The 18,826-nt window shown below is 40.1% G+C and overlaps 1 protein-coding gene across 2 annotated transcripts; it reads left to right on the top strand.

Annotated features, from left to right (window-relative positions):
- The first annotated feature begins 4,653 nt into the window (after nt 1–4,653).
- PHLDA1 (pleckstrin homology like domain family A member 1) lies at nt 4,654–18,279 on the top strand. Of its 2 annotated transcripts, XM_069975360.1 has the most exons (3): nt 4,654–4,746; nt 6,179–6,764; nt 17,327–18,279. In XM_069975360.1, the coding sequence occupies exon 2, from the start codon at nt 6,278–6,280 to the stop codon at nt 6,725–6,727; it is 450 nt and encodes a 149-aa protein (XP_069831461.1). In that variant the 5' UTR covers nt 4,654–4,746; nt 6,179–6,277; the 3' UTR covers nt 6,728–6,764; nt 17,327–18,279. The 2 variants fall into 2 exon arrangements, with proteins under 2 accessions (XP_069831461.1, XP_069831452.1); XM_069975351.1 differs by lacking the exon at nt 4,654–4,746 and having other exon boundaries at nt 5,969–6,764.
- Nucleotides 18,280–18,826: the final 547 nt, after the last annotated feature.

The following is an 18,826-nucleotide window of genomic DNA, read 5'->3' as shown; positions in this document are numbered from 1 at the left end:
GGGGAGGAAGGACGGAGAGGTGGTGCCAGCCTAATGCATATACAAATGTAAGCCCCGGCCGTTAGACACAGCGCTGCAGGATTAAAAGTTGTTTTTAGCAAAATAACTGCATCCCCTGCCGAACGGACCCCAGGACAGATCTTGGATTAAAAGCCGCTATCCGAAGGTACAAGTGGTTTGGGGGGGACAGATTGTGGGTACAGAGTCGCTTTAAAAGATGGTTTAGGGTATGTTCACACAATGCTTGTTTGCTTGTGCAACATGGCAATGTGTGAAGATAGCCTTAATGGGGTTGTCCAGCGAAAATCTTTTTCTTTCAAATCAACTGGTATCAGGAAGTTATATAGATTTGTAATTTGCCTCTATTAAAAAATCTTTAAGTCTTCCCATACTTACCAGCTGCTGTACGTCCTGCAGGAAATGTTTTACTTTCAGTCTGACACAGTGCTCTCTGCTGACATCTCTGGTCAAGACAGGAACTCTTTCTTGGTTTTCTATGAATCCCCATAGAAAACCTCTCCTGCTCTGGACAGTTCCAGTCGCCAGAGATGTCAGCAGAGAGCACTGTGTCTGACTGAAAATAAAAAAACCATTTACTGCAGGACATATAGTAGCCGGACAACCCCTTTAAGTAGTAATTCACTGCTTTTAGTCGCAAAATTTAAAGTAGCAAAATATATTTTTTCCTGCAGTCGGCTTTTTCAGTACCTTTTTTAGAGCTCTAAAAAACTTCCAAGTGTTTAAGCCGTACATGCCAAACTTCATCTCCATCCTAGGACAATAGTCCTTGCTTGTTGCAACTACGTCTCCAATATAAAAAATGGAAAAGTTATAAGGGTCAGAATATGACAATGCTAAGCACTTTCATTTTTTAAATAAAATGCTTGAATTTTTTCAATCTAGCAAAACGGGTCTTGGGGGCTACACAGCATTTTTTTTATTCCCTGTCACCAATGATTTATGCTGAAAGGGAATTTTAAAAAAAGCCACTTTAGGTGGCAGCCGGCCAGCCAGCCCTCAGAACTAGTGATCCGTGGTGTATAGTATATACCGCTGATTGCTTGTAACTGGACAACAAAGGATCATTGCCCCATGCTCTCGATTACCTCCGGTCTTTGATTGCTGCCACTGTTAACAGTGATGGGGGTGGCCATCTTGGATTCAGCAGAATAATAGCATCAGAATATTCAGCGGTTACTAAGGAGTTAATGGTAAAATGAAATGTGTCATTACAAAAAACAACTGATCTAGCAAAAATAAGCTCCCATATACCTGTTCAGAAGGAAAAAAATAAAAGAGTTATGATTTAAAATTAGCTGGTAAAGGAGAAGTCCGGGTAGAGCTCTTTTTTTCACAAGTGCTGGGGAGAGGTAGGATAAAAGAAACAACATACTCTCACCTCCCCTTACATACCACTGATCCGTTCACGGGGTCCCCGGCTGCTTTCTGGTCTGAGTGGGGATCTGGGTTATGATGTGTCACGCCTTGGATGCTGACTGGCTGAGTGAACCTGACATGAAAGCGGAAGTGACCGGGGACTGGGTCATGACATGTCAGGTCCGCTCAGCCAGTCAGCAGCTGAGGTGGGATATGTTATGACACAGGGACTGGATCAGAGGTATGTGGCCATCAGTGCTGGAGCCGGGGAGGTGAGAGTATATTATTTCTTTTATCCTGCCCCTACCTGGCACTTGTGAAAAAAAGTAGTCTGCCCAGGATTCCCCTTTATAAGTGCTTAAACAGGTTAAGGTAATCTTCCTGCATGCAGTGGTCAATGGCCACAACATCGGCAACTTCATGCTGTTGTTGCCCACTGAATGCGGGCATATACAATGATCACAATGATGCCTGCACGCAATGATCACAACATTGTACTTGCTTCATCATCTCAAGTGGGGAGAAAGTTATAGTTCCAAGACTAGACTAGGCAGAGAGAAAAGAGAATGTTTTCTGCTATTCTGTGAATAACCCTGTTAAAAATACAGGAAATGAATGACAGTATATAAATGCTTATGTCAGTCCACATACTTTATACACTATATGAACCATAGGAGATACCTAAAGAGATCTGAGCCAGATATCTAAAAGATAGATGGAGCGCTGACCTTTTCATTAGGAACACTAATAAAATACTTGCTGATGTTAACTAAGATGATTTGGTTACTGTGAATTTTCCCATGGATAGACTACGCCTTCTAGGAAATTGCTACCTTCTTAAATGAAGTATAGGCCGGAGCCTGGGAATATTGTGCTGAGATGATGAGTAGACAATTTATATATAATAATATTATGCTATAATTATCAGGCAGACAAGGATAATATTCATTCCATAGTGTGAGCAACAGGATAATCATGTTGATACAATTGTCATATTCAAACATTATACCTGTCCGCACTGCTTGGGTTGGACAAAACACTCTTATTAACCCAACTTTCCTGGATACAGATAATATATTCATTGCAATCTATTAGGAGAGGTTGCACCTTTCACCATTGAACGATAGGTACTACAGTAAGCTGTACAGACTTTAAGGAAACACACTTTCCTGGGCACAAGATAAGCCAAGATCAGTCTATAGTGACATGGTATACAATTATCATTGTAGTTGTATAACTTTGTAATGTGTTTTATTCTGTGAATAATTTTTTAGCACCGCACTACCCCTTTAATGTTTATTACTCTAAATCTGGTTTTTTTTTTTTGAAATATCCTATGTGTGGTTCTAGTGCACTTCTTACCTCACACTCAGGCCTAAGAAATAAATGACCACCCTGTGGATTTTGAGGTTACAAATTTTGCAATAATATATACAGTAGTTTCAGCCTAACACAGGTGACCAAGCAATTCAACATTTGTTATCTAATTTCTCCTGAGTATGGTGATACCCCACATGTAGTCATAAGCTGCTGTGTTCAGACAGGAAGGAACAGCATTTTGCACTTTTACTGCATATTTTCCTGGAACCATGTTTGAAAACAATGCACATTTGCAGTGCCCCTCAGGGTGCCCGCACAGTGAAACCCTCCATAAGTGACCCCTTTTTGGTGAACTACACTCCTCAAAGAATTCATCAAGGGGGTATTGAGCATTTGCACCCCATATATGTTGGCTGAAGGCCATTAGTATTGGGCTGTAAAAAAGAAAATTTACATTTTTTCTAAGAATATGTACGTATGCCTCAAAATTACATATTTTTACGAGAAACACAGGAGCATAAGCACTTAAAAATGTTATATGCAAGTTCTCGTAAGAATGGTGTTACCCTATATGTGAAATACTGTTATTTGGGCACACAGCATGGTTTAGGAGAAAAAGAGCATGATATTTACTCCGGATTGTGCTTGAATGGTTTTAGGGCGCCATGTCACATATGCACAGCCCTTGAGGTACCAGTACAGCAGGGGAAACATCGGACAAGTGTGTTTTGTAATCTACACCCCACAAGGAGTTAATTTAGGGGTGCAGTGATCGTTCTAACTCCACACCCACAAGCGTTTTCCAGAATTGAATACAAACCAGATGGCACCTGCACTTTTCCCTATGGTATGGTATTACAGTGCATCATATGATGTGCCCAGCTTGTGTACCCCAGAGACATACACAGCATTAATTTAGGCCTCTTAAAAATGTACCTGGGAACTGTTCTTGGAAAGACAGTTCATAGTGGTGTATTCCTGCGCGAACCTGACGCTAAAATCATCAATCTTTGTCAAGATTGTGTTAGCTATTTTGGTCATCTGGATGCGGCAAAGTATTTCCCAAGACTACAACCGATTTCTGGAAACCAACCGATCACAGAATCGGGGCTCTGAGTTTCCTTCTATGAGTGAAGTGGTCACTGACATTGTTCTATGTGCACTGCCGCTCCAAACCATATGGGTCTGACACAGATAGCAGAATACAGCGCTCGGTCATCTTGAGCAGTCCTATAGCATGTAAATAAAGTGGTGGTCCAGCATGAATGTTGTTGCTCCACTTCCAAAGGGACATTCAGGACCCCCGTTTTTGTGTCTGGTCAGCATCACAGTGGTCTGTCCACTGTATCACTTATTATCTATCCTCTGGAAATTGTAATCATGGTATAACCCTGTTAAATGAACAGCTCCCCCTAGTGATAGCTACTGAAAAACTGTAAGGACGAAAGCAGAAAGGTTAGCACTGGGCCCCACTTACTATAGGTCCCATACCATTGGCATATCCTGTATCTGTGGTGACTAAATCACTGGTAGTTTTGATCCAAACTTAGGCCACATTGTTTAGAGTTAAACATGACAATGCCCTTTTATAACAGCAAAGCATATAGAATTCCTCACAACATATATAATAATATGGGTTAATTCATGCAGAAATTTACCATGTCACTAGTATCAACTAAAGTAAAAATATACTGTATCTGTCTAACACACTATGGAAGTCTAATAATAAAAGCATGTGCCGAAATGATGAATGGTGTGCTGCTACTATTGTCTCCCCTCCCTCCTCTCCTTCCTCTGCACTTCCAGGCTTGTGGCTGAACCCTTCTTGCAACATCTCTGTCTCTGGATTGCTGCTGCCAGTGGGTGGGAATTGCTTCAAAAGCCAGAGGGGAAGATTTTCCAGGGAAAGCTCAAGGCTGCAGCTGTTGCAGTCACACAGGATAGAGTTGCACTCCGTTACAAGCTCGCCTATTATTTACTGGAGGATTTATTTTATATATCTATATATCCGCCTGGTGGGACATTACATGTTTTCGAGCTGCTTGCCAAGTAAGTACCATGTCTATTCTCTGGAATGATATTTAATAGCATAACATCCTCCCAAATAACTCTGTGTGTAAGTGAGAGACCTTATTTATTTGTATGTTAATACCAATCCGGGGCAGTGTGGCTTCTTACATTGTACTATAGTGAAATCTCTCCAGGAGACCATCTTTTTATCACCCTGTTATCCAGACCAGATTTCATATGACAGATTTTCACTTGCACCATATATTATACACACAGGCCATGTTCTTTGAAAGGACCACTTTCCAAGGGTACAGTTATGGATCCTTTTTAAGGGTGCAGTATTGAGTGGTTTTCTGAAAGAGATTTGGCTGTATGGTGAAGCGGTCTGAATACTAGGGGAATGGGGGTAAATGGAGTTGTACGGCATTCTATTATTAACATTAGCGTATAGATACAAATGTATCATAGCGGAATCTGTCATTAAACATTTACAGCTGCTTTGTTAATGCATTGTATTGCGTTATATTGAACTAACAATAATGAATTGACACAAGTGCTGGAGACCATGACATTCATATACTGTAAGCTTCTAAACCTCCTATCACTTTACATAAGATTATATTTGTGATTTAAATTTTCAGAATCACCATAGGATTTTTAGAGGTGAAAATCTTATCGCTATGCTTCTTCACAGTTTTGTTATGCCTGATTCTAATTCACATTAAGTACATGTCATATCTTTTGCATGAAATATTAATTCTATGGACATGTGGCAATATTAGCACTAACTGCACACTATAAAGTAGACCAATATAAAATGGATATGGAACTCGCATACATCAAACTTTATGTACAGAATTTATGGAGAGTTTCATGCACTGGGCATAATATACCTATTAAAGGAAGATTACCCATCGGTCATTGCATGAATTAACCATGTCATGCTTGGTGTCAGCTGGTTGGAAATCACTTTGTTTATGCTGGGTGGTATACCATTGGTGACATGGGGGTGTTTTTAAATTTAAATGAACAGTAAACTTATAGTAACGCCTATCTTAGCTACATGGATGATATGTTATAAAGTTAGCAGCAGTTTCATGTTGGGAAAGAGTTGCAATAAGATTACAGATCAGAAATATATTTAATACTTTATCTCACATATCTCTAGTTTTTATACTATAAAAACAAAAAAAGCACTAACATACACGTGTGAAGTACACTAGCTGCACAGTAGGGGTAGTGCAGTACAAAAGAACTTGATTGAAAAAGTGTAAGGATGGAGAATGGCCAGCAGGTGGCGCCCATTTCTAACCTCTGTAAAACGCCATATTATGGGAAATTGCCATCAGCAGAAGCAGCAGCATTGAATCAGAGCAGACTGCAGCTGCTGCCGTCACACTCTGCCCACAGTGTAGCTGTCTGCCTGGCACATTGCATTGTCACTGCCTCACTGTTAATGATTCCTTTCCAGAGTCTGATCTCGCATTGGATTGCGCTGCTGAAGTCATCCTATACGGTTGTGGGCACTGCAGGGCTTCACCGCTGGCACTTAGGTCCATCAGTGAGGAGCATGCTGGAGAGTAGCTGTAAGGTGGTGAAGGAAGGACTTCTGGAGAAGAGGAGCGATGGCTTGCTGCAGCTATGGAAGAAGAAGAGGTGCCTGCTGACCGAGGAAGGTCTCCTGCTCATCCCCCCCAAACAGCTGGAGCAGCAGCAGCAGCAGCATAGCTCTCCAGCGGAGCCCGCCAGGATCAAGGAGCTGCATTTCTCCAACATGAAGACAGTGGACTGTGTGGAGAGGAAGGGCAAATATGTCTATTTCACAGTGGTCATGGCAGAGGGCCGGGAGATAGATTTCCGGTGTCCCCAGGACGAGGGATGGAATGCAGAGATCACATTGCAGATGGTGCAATATAAGAACAGACAGGCTATCCTGGCCGTCAAGTCTACCAGGCAAAAGCAGCAGCACCTGGTCCAGCAACATGGGCACCGCATAAGGAGCACATCTAACTCAGCATAACCCCAGCCTGCTGAGCAGCACTTCCATCTGATTCCAGGTAATTCCTGCTAGGAGGGCCACATGCCTGGGATACCAAAGACACATCCATCCTTCTTGTTGTCAACCTGTTGTTTCCTAAAACCTCCTCTAATGGACAAGTCTTTTCTTTAGGAATATTCTAGTGTCTGGAGCTGGTGTTGACTTCTTGTCATCTTTATGATCAAAGTTCTGGACAGTTTTTTAGATTTGCAGCTGTAAAAATGAACACAAGCATAAGATGATATAAGTTCAGTGAACCTAATGAATTACTTTTTTAGGGGATTTTATATATATTGTTTTACAGCCATACAAATGCTGTGCTCTAGTTTGTCTGTTTTCATGCTGCCTGCACATTCATACTTGAGAAATTCACAGATGACACATAGCCCGACAGAGGGAGGGTGATGGATGCCCACAAAGGGTTTATTTATAACATTGTGACATGTTCTGACTTGTCCCTCAGATATATCAGGGATGTCCTATTGGGTCCAGATGCTAGGACCATCATCAATATGCAGAAAGTGCTGACTTATGGTCATTTTAGACGGTATGATTATCGTTCGAATTTTCGCGATAATGATCACATTTGAGCGATAATCGTTCAATGTAAACATAGCGAACAATCAAACGACGAGCGAGAAATCATTCAGTTTGATCTTTCAACATGGTCTCAAATCGGCGTTGATCGTTCGCAAAACATTCGCTGATCATTCCATGTGAACATTCAACGATTTCACCTATGTGTGATAGGCTTAAGCGATCGCAAAACGATCGCATAACAATTTTTCAGTGAGATTTATCGTTCCATCTAAACGCTGATCATTATAAAAAAAACATTGTTCATTCAAAATCGTTAATCGTGCGATTATGTGAATTATCGCTCCGTGTAAAAGTACCATTAGGAGAGAGAACTGTGTACATAAAGCTATTTATCCAAGTAGTAATATACAAGCAAGTGTATACCCATAGATGTTTGCTGCTATAGTAGTTCTATTGAACACATTATACTGTAATACTGCTATGGGATTGTGCTTACTATCTACTTCTGGGAGCTGCACCTGGAGAAGTGGTGCTGTTCTTTGTTTAGCTTAATGATACTCTTGCCTTGCTGGTTCTGTCACAGTATACGCTACAATCATCTGGTCCAGCCTCCAGGGAAGTCACACATCTGCACAGTACTAAGAATAACACTACCATGGTACAGGAGGCTATGCTTCATTTCACTGCTGCTCAAAGATTTCTTGGCTATGTTTCTTATGTGCGCTTATCTGGCACGCATGTAACACAATGCTTCACAGCTAATATAAGCTAATATACTTCATGTATGGAGAGAATTGATTTTATTAAATTAAAACACAAAGAACAACAAAACAAACAAGAACAAAAGAAACTAACTTGTGTTGACGCTGATGTGTAACATTTATAGCTATGTCACAAAATGGGAGCTGTTTAATCCTTAAAAAATAGCACTGTATAACTTTGTGTCCTGTATAAATAATTTAAAGGAAACTTGATCTGCAGTTAGCAGAAAGATTTGGGAAAAGTTACAGGCAGTGCAGGAGAAGTGTAGTACATGAGATGGAGTTGGCTTCTTTTAGGGAATGTTTCCAAGGATCAAAAATGCTGTGGATTTTTTTTTACAGTGGAAAATCCACAGCATTTCTACAGATAAATCCGCAGCAGTGAATGTGCACCAGAATGTGTGGTTTTTGGTACAGATGTTTATAGCTTTGCATATACATTCATTTAGCAAACTTGCCTTCTCCTGATATGCTGCTCTTTTATTCCCACTGCTGACAGCTCATTGTCTAGGTTACAGACCACTGCCCTGCTCTAAAAACAGTGGTCTTGCTGGGGTATATACAGCTATAATGTAGATGTATAGAGATATAGTACATATATTGTATAATATATATAAATATGTAAACTAAGGCTATGTTCACATAATGCATCTTTTCTATTAATTACGGCCGTTGTTGCAAATCATTTTCCATGATTAATAGAAAAGATACGCTGCATTGACATCAGAGGGAATCACAGCCCTAATATAAACACATAGGGGGAGATTTATCAAAGGGTGTAAAATTTAGACTGGTGCAAACTGCCCACAGCAACCAATCACTGCTCAGCTTCCAGCTCTGGTGAAAGAAAAGAGGAGCTGTGATTGGTTGCTGTGGCAAGTTTGCACCAGTCTAAATTTTACACCCTTTGATAAATCTCCCCCATAGTATACACTCTTGAATTGAATAGCGGCCGCACACAAGTGTCAGTTCACACAATGGAAAGTGCGGCTTCAGACACGCTTTCCATTGTGTGCTATGGTGAATTGGGATGCAGGGGCACCTGAGTGTGCCCGCATCCCAATTTTAAAGAAACGAAGTTCATTGACACCGCCCGTTCTGTGACACGACTGGGTCACAGAATGGCCGGTGTTATGCGCAGTGTCAACCCAGCCTAAATATGTAAATATATATATATATATATATATATATATACTGTATATACATATATATTAGCCAGACCACTGCGTTTAGAGCAGAGAGGTGTTCTGTTACCTAGACAAGTAGCTGCCAACAATAGGAGGGAAGGAGCAGTGTATTAGAAGGAAGCAATAATATATAACTTAATGACCCCTACAATGGTAACTGTCGTTATAATTATTTTCTATCTAAATAACCGAACGTGTGCTAATCAACAACTTTGTATTTTACATTGATTATTCTTTGGCCCAGAAGTAATTTTAAATGAATCCTATATTTACTGCCAGCATGGCAGGCAAACAACAGGAACATTTTAACTATATTAGCTGAGATGGAAATACCCCTTTAAATCAATGGGGGAGATTTATGAAACAGTCTGATATTAAGATTCTACTTGTTGCCCATAGCAACCAATCACAGCTCAGCCTTTATTTTACCAAGGCTCATGAATATTTGAACTCTCAGATTGGATTGGTTGCTATTGGCAACAAAAGACAGTCTTCCTGTAAGACTGCTTTATAAGTCTCCCCCTATGTATTTAAAAGCCACAGTTACAGATTTGGCTGTGGATCTATCGTGCTTCTTCAGCAAAATTCACAAAAACGGCATATTTATTGCAGATTTTGTATTCCCTATTGAAGTCAGTAGGGAAAATCCCCCATAAATCTGCTGCATTGCTGCATAAGGGCCTTATTAAAAGGCTGACATACACTGTAAATGAGCACTGATCTCATAGATTTATATAGATCATCCATACGGCCCTTTGCTATTATAATTTGTCAGCTGCTCTAATACATGGGGAGATGTGCAGCTGATGAACAAGGATTTTTTAGCATGTTAAAATGGTGTGATCAGCTCATGAATGAGTGTTTGCTTTTTTGTCAGCCCTTTACACGGGGCTATATTGGCCAGTAATCAACCGCTAAAATCACTTTAAGTTGGTGCTGATGGATAAAAGGATAAATCTCCAATGGTCCAATATCGGGTTCCAATAACTTTTTTAAATGGGCACTGTCTTTATAACTTTTAAAATCTAATTCAATAGTAGATGTGAAATAAAGCAAGTTTGCAATTTACATTAACTATTTTTTCATGCTTTATCACAAAGCTATACTTACTTGTATCCAGGTCCAGTCTCCTGAAGTCACGGTCATCTGCACACTTGCAGAGAACGCAGTCATTTGACTGACACATTGAGCCGTAACTCTCTGTACTGGTCGGGACTTCCTGTGTTTGGTCTCTTTTTTTTCCAACCAGCACAAGACTAAAAATCTGCCTTCAAAAGACTGGACCTGGATTTTAGATAAGTATAGCTCTGTTTTACAGCATGGAAATAATAATAAATAATAATGTTTTTATTTGTATAGTGCACTCAGATTCCACGGCGCTTCACCTATCAGTATGTTTTTGGGTGTGGGAAGAAACCCACACAAACACGGAGAGAACATACAAACTCTTTGCCAATGTTGCCCTTGGTGGGATTTGAACCCAGGACTCCAGGGCTGCAAGGCAACAGTGCTAACCACTGAGCCACCATGCTGCCATATGCTGTTGATTTAGATTTTTAAAATTATAATGACAGTGACACTTTAAGTGAAAAAAATAACCAACAAATTGCAAGACCATGTTGGTCTAAAACAGACTGTGGCTGCTTGTGAGTGCGCCACTGTATACACTGGAATAATTTTTAGTTATGTATACTGGTAACAGAGCCCTGAAACATAAAGTGAGTGGGACCATATTTTTTATGCATGGTCTACAGATTCTCTTATGTGGATGTAGATTTTTAGAGAGACTTGACAATAGCTTTTTACTAAGCAGTAAATATTTGAGCGCTTGTATAGAGCAAGGATTTATTTTTGAAGTGTGTCCATTTCTGTCTATACATTAGCTTACGAATGATGGCTGACACTTGTAATGCACAGTAGACTACAAATAGAAAACCCAAAAAACTAGGTAGCTATTGCAGCTAGAAATACACAACTGGTGCCCAACAGTTCAGCTGGTTGTAGTCTTGTCTAAAATCAAACTGGCTTCTTAAATGGTTTCATTTCTAAAACAGAATTATATCCACCCCTGCTTCTATTTTACTATGTTGTTTGCATAAAGATTTGGATATGGAATACGAAACATGCTGGCATTCAGAAATATTTTTTTTTTTACTTTAATTTCTTTAACTTAGTTGTTGGTAATGTGGATGTTTTGGAACATAGTGTCAATAGTAATATTCCTCTACAATTTACATATACAGTGTAAGCTTTTAGCATGCTTGCATATAAATGTTTGTTCCGCTGTTGCTTTTGCTTCTGCTTCACGAACGCTTTGAAATGTAAAACAGAGGAGTGGCTGAATGATTCACTTGATACTTTCCTTATTTATCTTCTGTGATATCGGAAGTGTTGGGTTGCTTGCTATTTTTAACTGCTTATGTGGTATATGGGGAATATTAACTACATTTTGAATTCGCCTTTCCTTCATTCAACAACAGAGTTGCAGATGAACTATGGGTCATGTAGCAAAGTAAGAATTACATCTTGATTATGCTAGAACATGCTGCCATTATTTTTATTACTGTGCTATGTTTTGTCAGATAGAGTGCTCAAATGTGAATGAACACTGCTTCAATCTCCTAGCAAATATCTATGTTTCAAGGTCCCTGAATATCATTTCCATATTGGGTGTACTACAGTACAGTGGTTAAAGCTCCACTCTTTTCACCTTGAGAAAGGCAATTCATAGGGAGAAGGAGGTTCCACTGCAAGGATTAAAATGGTTGATGCCTCCATACCTCTAACCACTTGGAACAGAAACCATTGATGCTTGTCCGCCATCAGATTGCATGATCCTTGCATTCATTCCTCAAATCCTTGTTTTCTAAGGTTGCAGGACGCCAAAATTTCATTCTCCTGAAATGCCATTTCACTTTATTGACACATTTCCCATTAAACCAATAAAGTGTTACTTGAATGCGTTGGGTCATTGTCCTGTTGGAAGGTGAACCTCCATCCAGGTCTCAAATCATTGACAGACCCAAACCGGAATATCCCTGTATTTAGTACCATCAATCTTCTCTTGGACTCGCACCAGTTTCCCAGTCCCTGCTGCTGAAAAACATCCCCACAGCATGAAGCTGCCACCACCATGTTTCACTGTGAGGATGGTGTTCCAGTGGTGGTGAGATGTGTTGGTTTGGTGCCAGACAGCATTTTTGTGGCTGAAAAAAGTTCACAGTGTTCACAGTAATTTAGTAATAGAATGGTGCTAATGTGGTTGTTACGCCTATAATGTGGTGGTATCTTTTCTTTTTTGTAAAGTCCTTGTACAGTGTATGACTGGTATACTAAGTTTTATTTCTAATGGTATCATTTTAATATTATTAATATTATTTGGTAGCTGCATGACTATTATTTCAAGGTGTACTGTATTATCATACAGATAAAGGTGGGGGAGGGGGGTTGCAGAACATGTAATGAATGAAAATATTTCAGAAACTGTAATTCCTGAATGAAACATAAATATATATTAATCTATACATCCTTCATGAAGAAAGCTCTTGTAATCACATTGTGGCATATACCACAATATTATTCTAGGGAGTGTAGATCATTGTGAAGAGAAGATTGCTTAAATAGTTTAATAATTATTTCTTCAGACAAATTTTGCACGTGTTTGAGAGAAATCCACCAGTATCATCTAGTATTAGGGAACATCTCTGGTGATTACTGGTAAAACAAATGCGTACCCATAATTTTAATTTTAACCTCAGACTGCAGATCAAGGAGCTCATTTTCTAATATGTGTCTTTATGTGCTTCTCCATTTACTGAAACATCAAATGCATCTCATTTCTTCAATATTTTATAACCTAATTGGATAGATAAAAGAAATATAACTCAGATTGTGGAAGGTTATGTGCATTGTACTAAAGTCCCAAATGCAGGTTAAAAGGGAGAGTTTGTTATTTTATGAGTAGTCTTCTATGGGGGGGGGGGGGGTCTTCACAGTTCGGGGTATGTCTTCATCTTGGCATCTTCATCTTGGCGTCTTCATCTGGTGTGCTTTGCCTGAGAATAATTTAGAACACTGTGCTATTCTCTTATTCTGCTATTCTCAGTAATAGGCCACGTTCACACAACGTAAAACAACGGCCGTTATTGCAGATTGCAGCAATGGCCATTGTTTGTCGACCACGGCCTTCTGCATTGTTTTCTATTAAACCACAATTGCACTGTTTACACTCTGTGTACACTGCGGCTGAGGTTCTGTGCGGCCGCACACAGAAAAACTAACATGTCTTTTTTACAGAATAGAATACAATGTGCACACAGTGGGAAGTGCAGCTCCCGGACGCACTTCCTATTGTGTGCTATGCTTAATTGGAGCTCGGGCACACCCGAATGCGCCCTCATTCCAATTAAGATAAAGTGGTGTTCATCCTGCCGGTACTGCAGTACTGGCTGGGATGAACTTCACAGACAGAGGCTGCTGTCATACATTGTGTGAACCCGGCCATAAAATGGAAACCTGGCAAACGTGGGGGAAGAAACTGATCAGTGCAATGAGTTAAAGCAAATGCACCACTTCGCTACCTAAAATTACCTAATAATTTACCTGGTTAACATTGGCGCATAGATCCCAATGGCACCAGTTATTTCTCAAATCACCGCCCTGGTTCCCACCATCTGCGCCGATTTCATGACATGCAAATATAGCCACTCACTAAAGGCGGGCCCGGTGCCCCCAGTACACTGATACACCCTTTAGTCGGTGCCGCACCTTCCTGACTGGCTGCGTCACCCAAGATAGGGATATCGGTGTATTCGGGGCACTGGGCCCACCTTCAGTGCATAGAGCGGCAGTATTTGCATGTCATGAAACTGGCGCAGATGCCAGGAACTAGACAGTGATTTGAAAGATGTAAATGTAAACTATTTTGTGTCTCTGTTGCAACAAAGAATTTTTAGTTCCTCTAGACCACCACAGTCCATCCTGCAGGCAAAGACTGAATTAACTTTTGGTGAACTTCTGCAATAGGACTACAAGTCCAATATGAACTGATACTGTATTTTTAACAGCGTTACTTTTTCCCATATTTTTTCCTATCAGGCTTTTTTATTAGGCTACATCTAATTGTTTTAGATTGAGTTACTATAGGTTAGTTTTATAGACTGCTTTTTATAAGGATGTAGATGAGTTTATGAGTGTATAATCTGTCCAGGACCCAGTGTTATTCATTATCTCTATTCTTATTGTATGATTTTGTTTTATCTTTTAATATTAAAATTTAAACTATTTTGCTAGTAGGAGAGGGCTGTGGTGGTCTAGAGGAACTAAAAATTCTTTGTTGCAACATTTTCTACATTTGGTCCTTCTAGGTAGGGGTTAATTTTCTTAGTTAAACCTCCACCCGTTCAGTACTTCAATTGTGAGCTGCACCTACCCTCTGTTTTCTAATTTTGACATTTTGTGTCTCTGTGTGTAAGCACCATGCTCAAACTGGTATAACACAGGGCATTCAGTTGCATTACCACTTGACCATTAGTCCTGGGTACCTAAGACTCCTTTAAACAACTTTAAACAACCTAAGCATTATAGTTGGGGATTGTGAAGGTGCATTGACATATTTCTCTACCTTCTCAATTGTAATGGAAACACACTTTTTCTATGTATGCTATTACACACAAATACACTTTTTATATGATTTCATATGTACATTATTTACTTGTGATTGTAGATAACGCAAGTCAATGTTCAACCAAAAAAAACTAATGACATGTACAAGCATGTATTATCCATATAAGGGGAAGTATTCTGCTAAATGTAACACATTGGATACTTAGACTTTAAGTACAGACACTTGAAATTGCTAAAGTGCCAAAAATACAAAATATAACAATCATTGCTTTCAATTCTATATAAATACTAATAAGTTCTGATAAAGTGTTTTTGTAGGACTGCATGCTGTAATAATTCTATTGTTTTTCTAATTGTAAAATGTTCCTTGACTCCAGAGCAGCGTACATATTATAAGGGGTTAAAGTATAATTGTCATTTAAAATATTTTTACAGAAATCAACAGTACAAGCAATAGGTTTAATAAGCCAAAAGCCTCTATCTGTATTCATAAAGCTCCCCCCCAACACACACTTTTTATCTGCTTATTATCAGGCAAAGCTGTCTTCATTACAGAGGAGCAAAGTGAAGACCGGTTTGCTGAGTCCATTATATCCTATGAAGGGGGAGGGGCCGAGGGGGATGAGTGAGCAGGAAGTGGAGACAAGCGGCTGTGTAGTTTGGAGACTGTCTGGGCACATAAAATGCTGGATTCACAGGTCTGAAAGGTCAGTGCAAGCCTGGAAACTTGATGAGATAAGATTGCAGGATTATATGCTTTGCAGGGCTGCCTTTTTTCTTTTCCTTTTCTTCTCCATGCTCACTCATACCCCTTGGCCCCTCCCCCCTCCGTAGAGCATTATTAACACAGAAAAGCTACTTCTTCTGAACTAAGGGGGGGGGCTTCAAAACAGCATATTGAGTACAGAAAGAAGCTCTTTTGCGTAATAAAACCTATAACAGAGTTTCCTTAAATCATTGTACTATTGATACTTATTGATTTCTGAAAAGTGACATTTAAATGACCGTTACACTTTAACATACAGAACTTTACAAAATCAAGAAACTAGTTACATGAAATAAATAAATGACAGACTGGTACATAGGGACAGAAGACCCTGCCTGGAAATAGAAGAACAGCTGCAGTTGCTTATAGTGTCTCTTTAGACCTTCAGTGAGGTTGTGCCCCAAGATGGCCTACGGTTTTTGCCTGAATCGTCTATGCTACTACAAGTCTAAAATATGTCACCCAGTAACTAGCATCTGTTATGTGTAGGGTTGAGCCAGTCACTTGTATGTGATTCCTCAGTGTCTTAAGGAATGCTTCAAATCGGGAAATTGCTACTTATTTGCAGATTTAGGGTACATTCACATGTACCGTATCCGCAGCGGATTTCATGCTGCAAGTTCGCAGAGAAATCTGCTGCTGATACCTTACCATTCACCTCAATGGGATGACAATCCTGCTCATCCCATTGAAGTGAATAGGTAGGTATTGATTACTAGAGGCTGAAGAAGTTGGATGCAGCCCAAAAACTGTCTTGATGTTTGGATGCTGCCTGAAAAACATGGATACAGACTTAAGTTATGTTCACACTACGTAAGTACAGTAGTAATTACAGCCGTTGTTGCCGATTTGCAACAATGGCCGTGATTTCTACGGTACTTACGTAGTGCTGCACCTGAGGGAATCCTAGCGGCCCGCCAAAAACTGACATGTGCACACAATGGAGCGAGTGGCTCCAGCCGCACGCTCCATTTTGAGCAGTGGGGAATTCGGATGCGGGTACACACTGATGCACCCAGCATCAGAATTCTGTGGCAGTAAAGATCATCTGTCCGGTACTGCAGTACCGGCCGGGATGATCTTCTCAGACACCGGCCGGTGTCTTACCATGTGTGAACATGGCATTAGGCTGTATCTCTGTTTTCCAGGACTCCCTAGGGCGACATCGAACTTCTTCAGCCCCTGGTAATCAAACGGCGCACTCTTAAATTCGGACTAAAGGTTCGCTCATCTCCTACTATAAGGCTTGAACAATGCATGAGAAGGGCAGCACAAACAATCTCTGTATTTCTTTCTGGGGCCTCTGCTTCCATCATTCTTTGACTGCATGTGCTCCATTACAATGAGAGACAACAAAAGGTTAGAACAAAGTATTGCTTTGTCCAGGGGGGCAAATGGACCAATAATTGCTCAGTGTCATAAGACTATTGCTTAATAGGCATGGTGTTAATTCTCTTACTGGGTTTTATTTGGTTGTTCCTGAGTGGACGTTTGTTTTCTAGACTTGCTGCTGGTTATGGCAATATTCAGAGCCAATCCAGAATATTTTCTATTCTTCTATCAGGCTTCATGATTAATGATACTATTAGACATTGCATAGTTCTGTAACATTGCTAAATGATAGAATAACATTTGCCTGTAAAGCCTGTGGATGTTTTGGTGTCTACATGTCACTAATTTACTGTGTACTGCTATTTTACAGGTTGAATTAAGGACGCACTTTACTGGGTACAAGAAGTCTTTTGCTCAACTCTCCTGAAACATTAAAACATTAACATAGGAATATGCTGGCCTAAGACCATATGCTGCAGCTGAAGACATGCAGGGATGTCTCTACGGATCATAGGATTTACACATCAATGGAAAATGTGGGGGGACAATGTATATTCATTTTACTGTATTCTATTTATTTCTTCCTTTCTTGCTATGTGCCAAACACGACTGTATAAGGCCATCCGCTCACTGTAATAATGTTTAATCCACTCTATGTCTCGCTTGGCTTCTCACTTCTAAAAATGTTAATGTATCAATCCTACACCCAAGCACGGGATATGCTGTATTTCTTTCTCTATCTATCAGTACTATGGAGGACACAGACATTTTCTACCGAGATTTACACCTGAAGTTAAACCGTATGAAATATTTATTTTTCCAGCTCAATAAACCTGAAAGAAAGAAGAAGATGAAAATCAAACAGTAGGATCTAATCGTTCTGTTTGGTCAGGCTGATAATTCCCACCTGATGTTTTTCTACTCTGTGTTGTCAGCTCTTCTTGCATCTTTTAGCTGCTGTATATTTGCAGCTAGAATGCAGCCTCCATTATCTCTATGAAGGTTGAGAGAGCTTCACAGTTGACTACTCCATGTATATCCGTTTCTCCTCAGCCTGGGTGAATTTTATGTCAAAGAGTACCACCAGAGTAATATGTTGGTTCAGAGAAAGGAATGACTTTGTTATAAACCTGTAGAACATACCCGTATGTAAGGTTGCTCAAATTACAAGGTGTTGGAATGAAAATAACCAATCTTTTATTGATATGGTTTGACAAAATCCAGTGTAGGAAATAATAAATCTTATGTACCATCGGAAATGTCTTCAACATTTTGTAGGTTGCTGACTACTTTCAGATATAGCACATGGTGTTAAGCCACTGAGTATTACACGGGAAAAAGCCTATTAAAGGGGAACTCTGGGGAATGCTAAAAATCCAAGCTAGCGGGGGTGGGGGGAACATAGAAAAGAATCTATACATACCCATCTCAGCACAGCGTTACCTCTATCAGCTCCTGCAATGTCACATCCCAGCTAAGAAATGCCTGCTCAGCCAGTCAGTGACTGGTGTGGGACACCTCTGCAGTCACTGACTGGCTGAGCGGGTACTTCCGGCCAGGACATGACAATGCAGGAAGCTTGGAAACTCTGCAGCCTGGTGGCGGAGAGTGCACTGTTGATGCTGCGCTGCAGGGGCATAGGGATAAGTGGCTTACATTTTACAGGTTGGGGAACACTATAATATAAAAGCTGTAAGGCAATTCTAGTTGTGGCCTATTACTCTGATAACAAAAGGATTAGGCATGTTGAACTCTGAACAGGTCTGACCTATTGTCAGGATGCTCTGATACACAAAATAGTCCTGCCGAACCTGGGCATTATTACTATTAATGGAATGAGTATGATCAGCTTTAATGCTGAGCTCAAACT

Source organism: Dendropsophus ebraccatus, chromosome 1, assembly GCF_027789765.1.
Source record: "Dendropsophus ebraccatus isolate aDenEbr1 chromosome 1, aDenEbr1.pat, whole genome shotgun sequence".
Lineage (NCBI taxonomy): Eukaryota > Metazoa > Chordata > Amphibia > Anura > Hylidae > Dendropsophus > Dendropsophus ebraccatus.
This window is presented reverse-complemented; position numbering and strand designations above follow the sequence as displayed.

Excerpts from the sequence above, each read along its gene's own strand:
- PHLDA1 (XM_069975351.1), top strand. The coding sequence starts at position 5,984 with ATGGAGAATGGCCAGCAGGTGGCGCCCATTTCTAACCTCTGTAAAACG.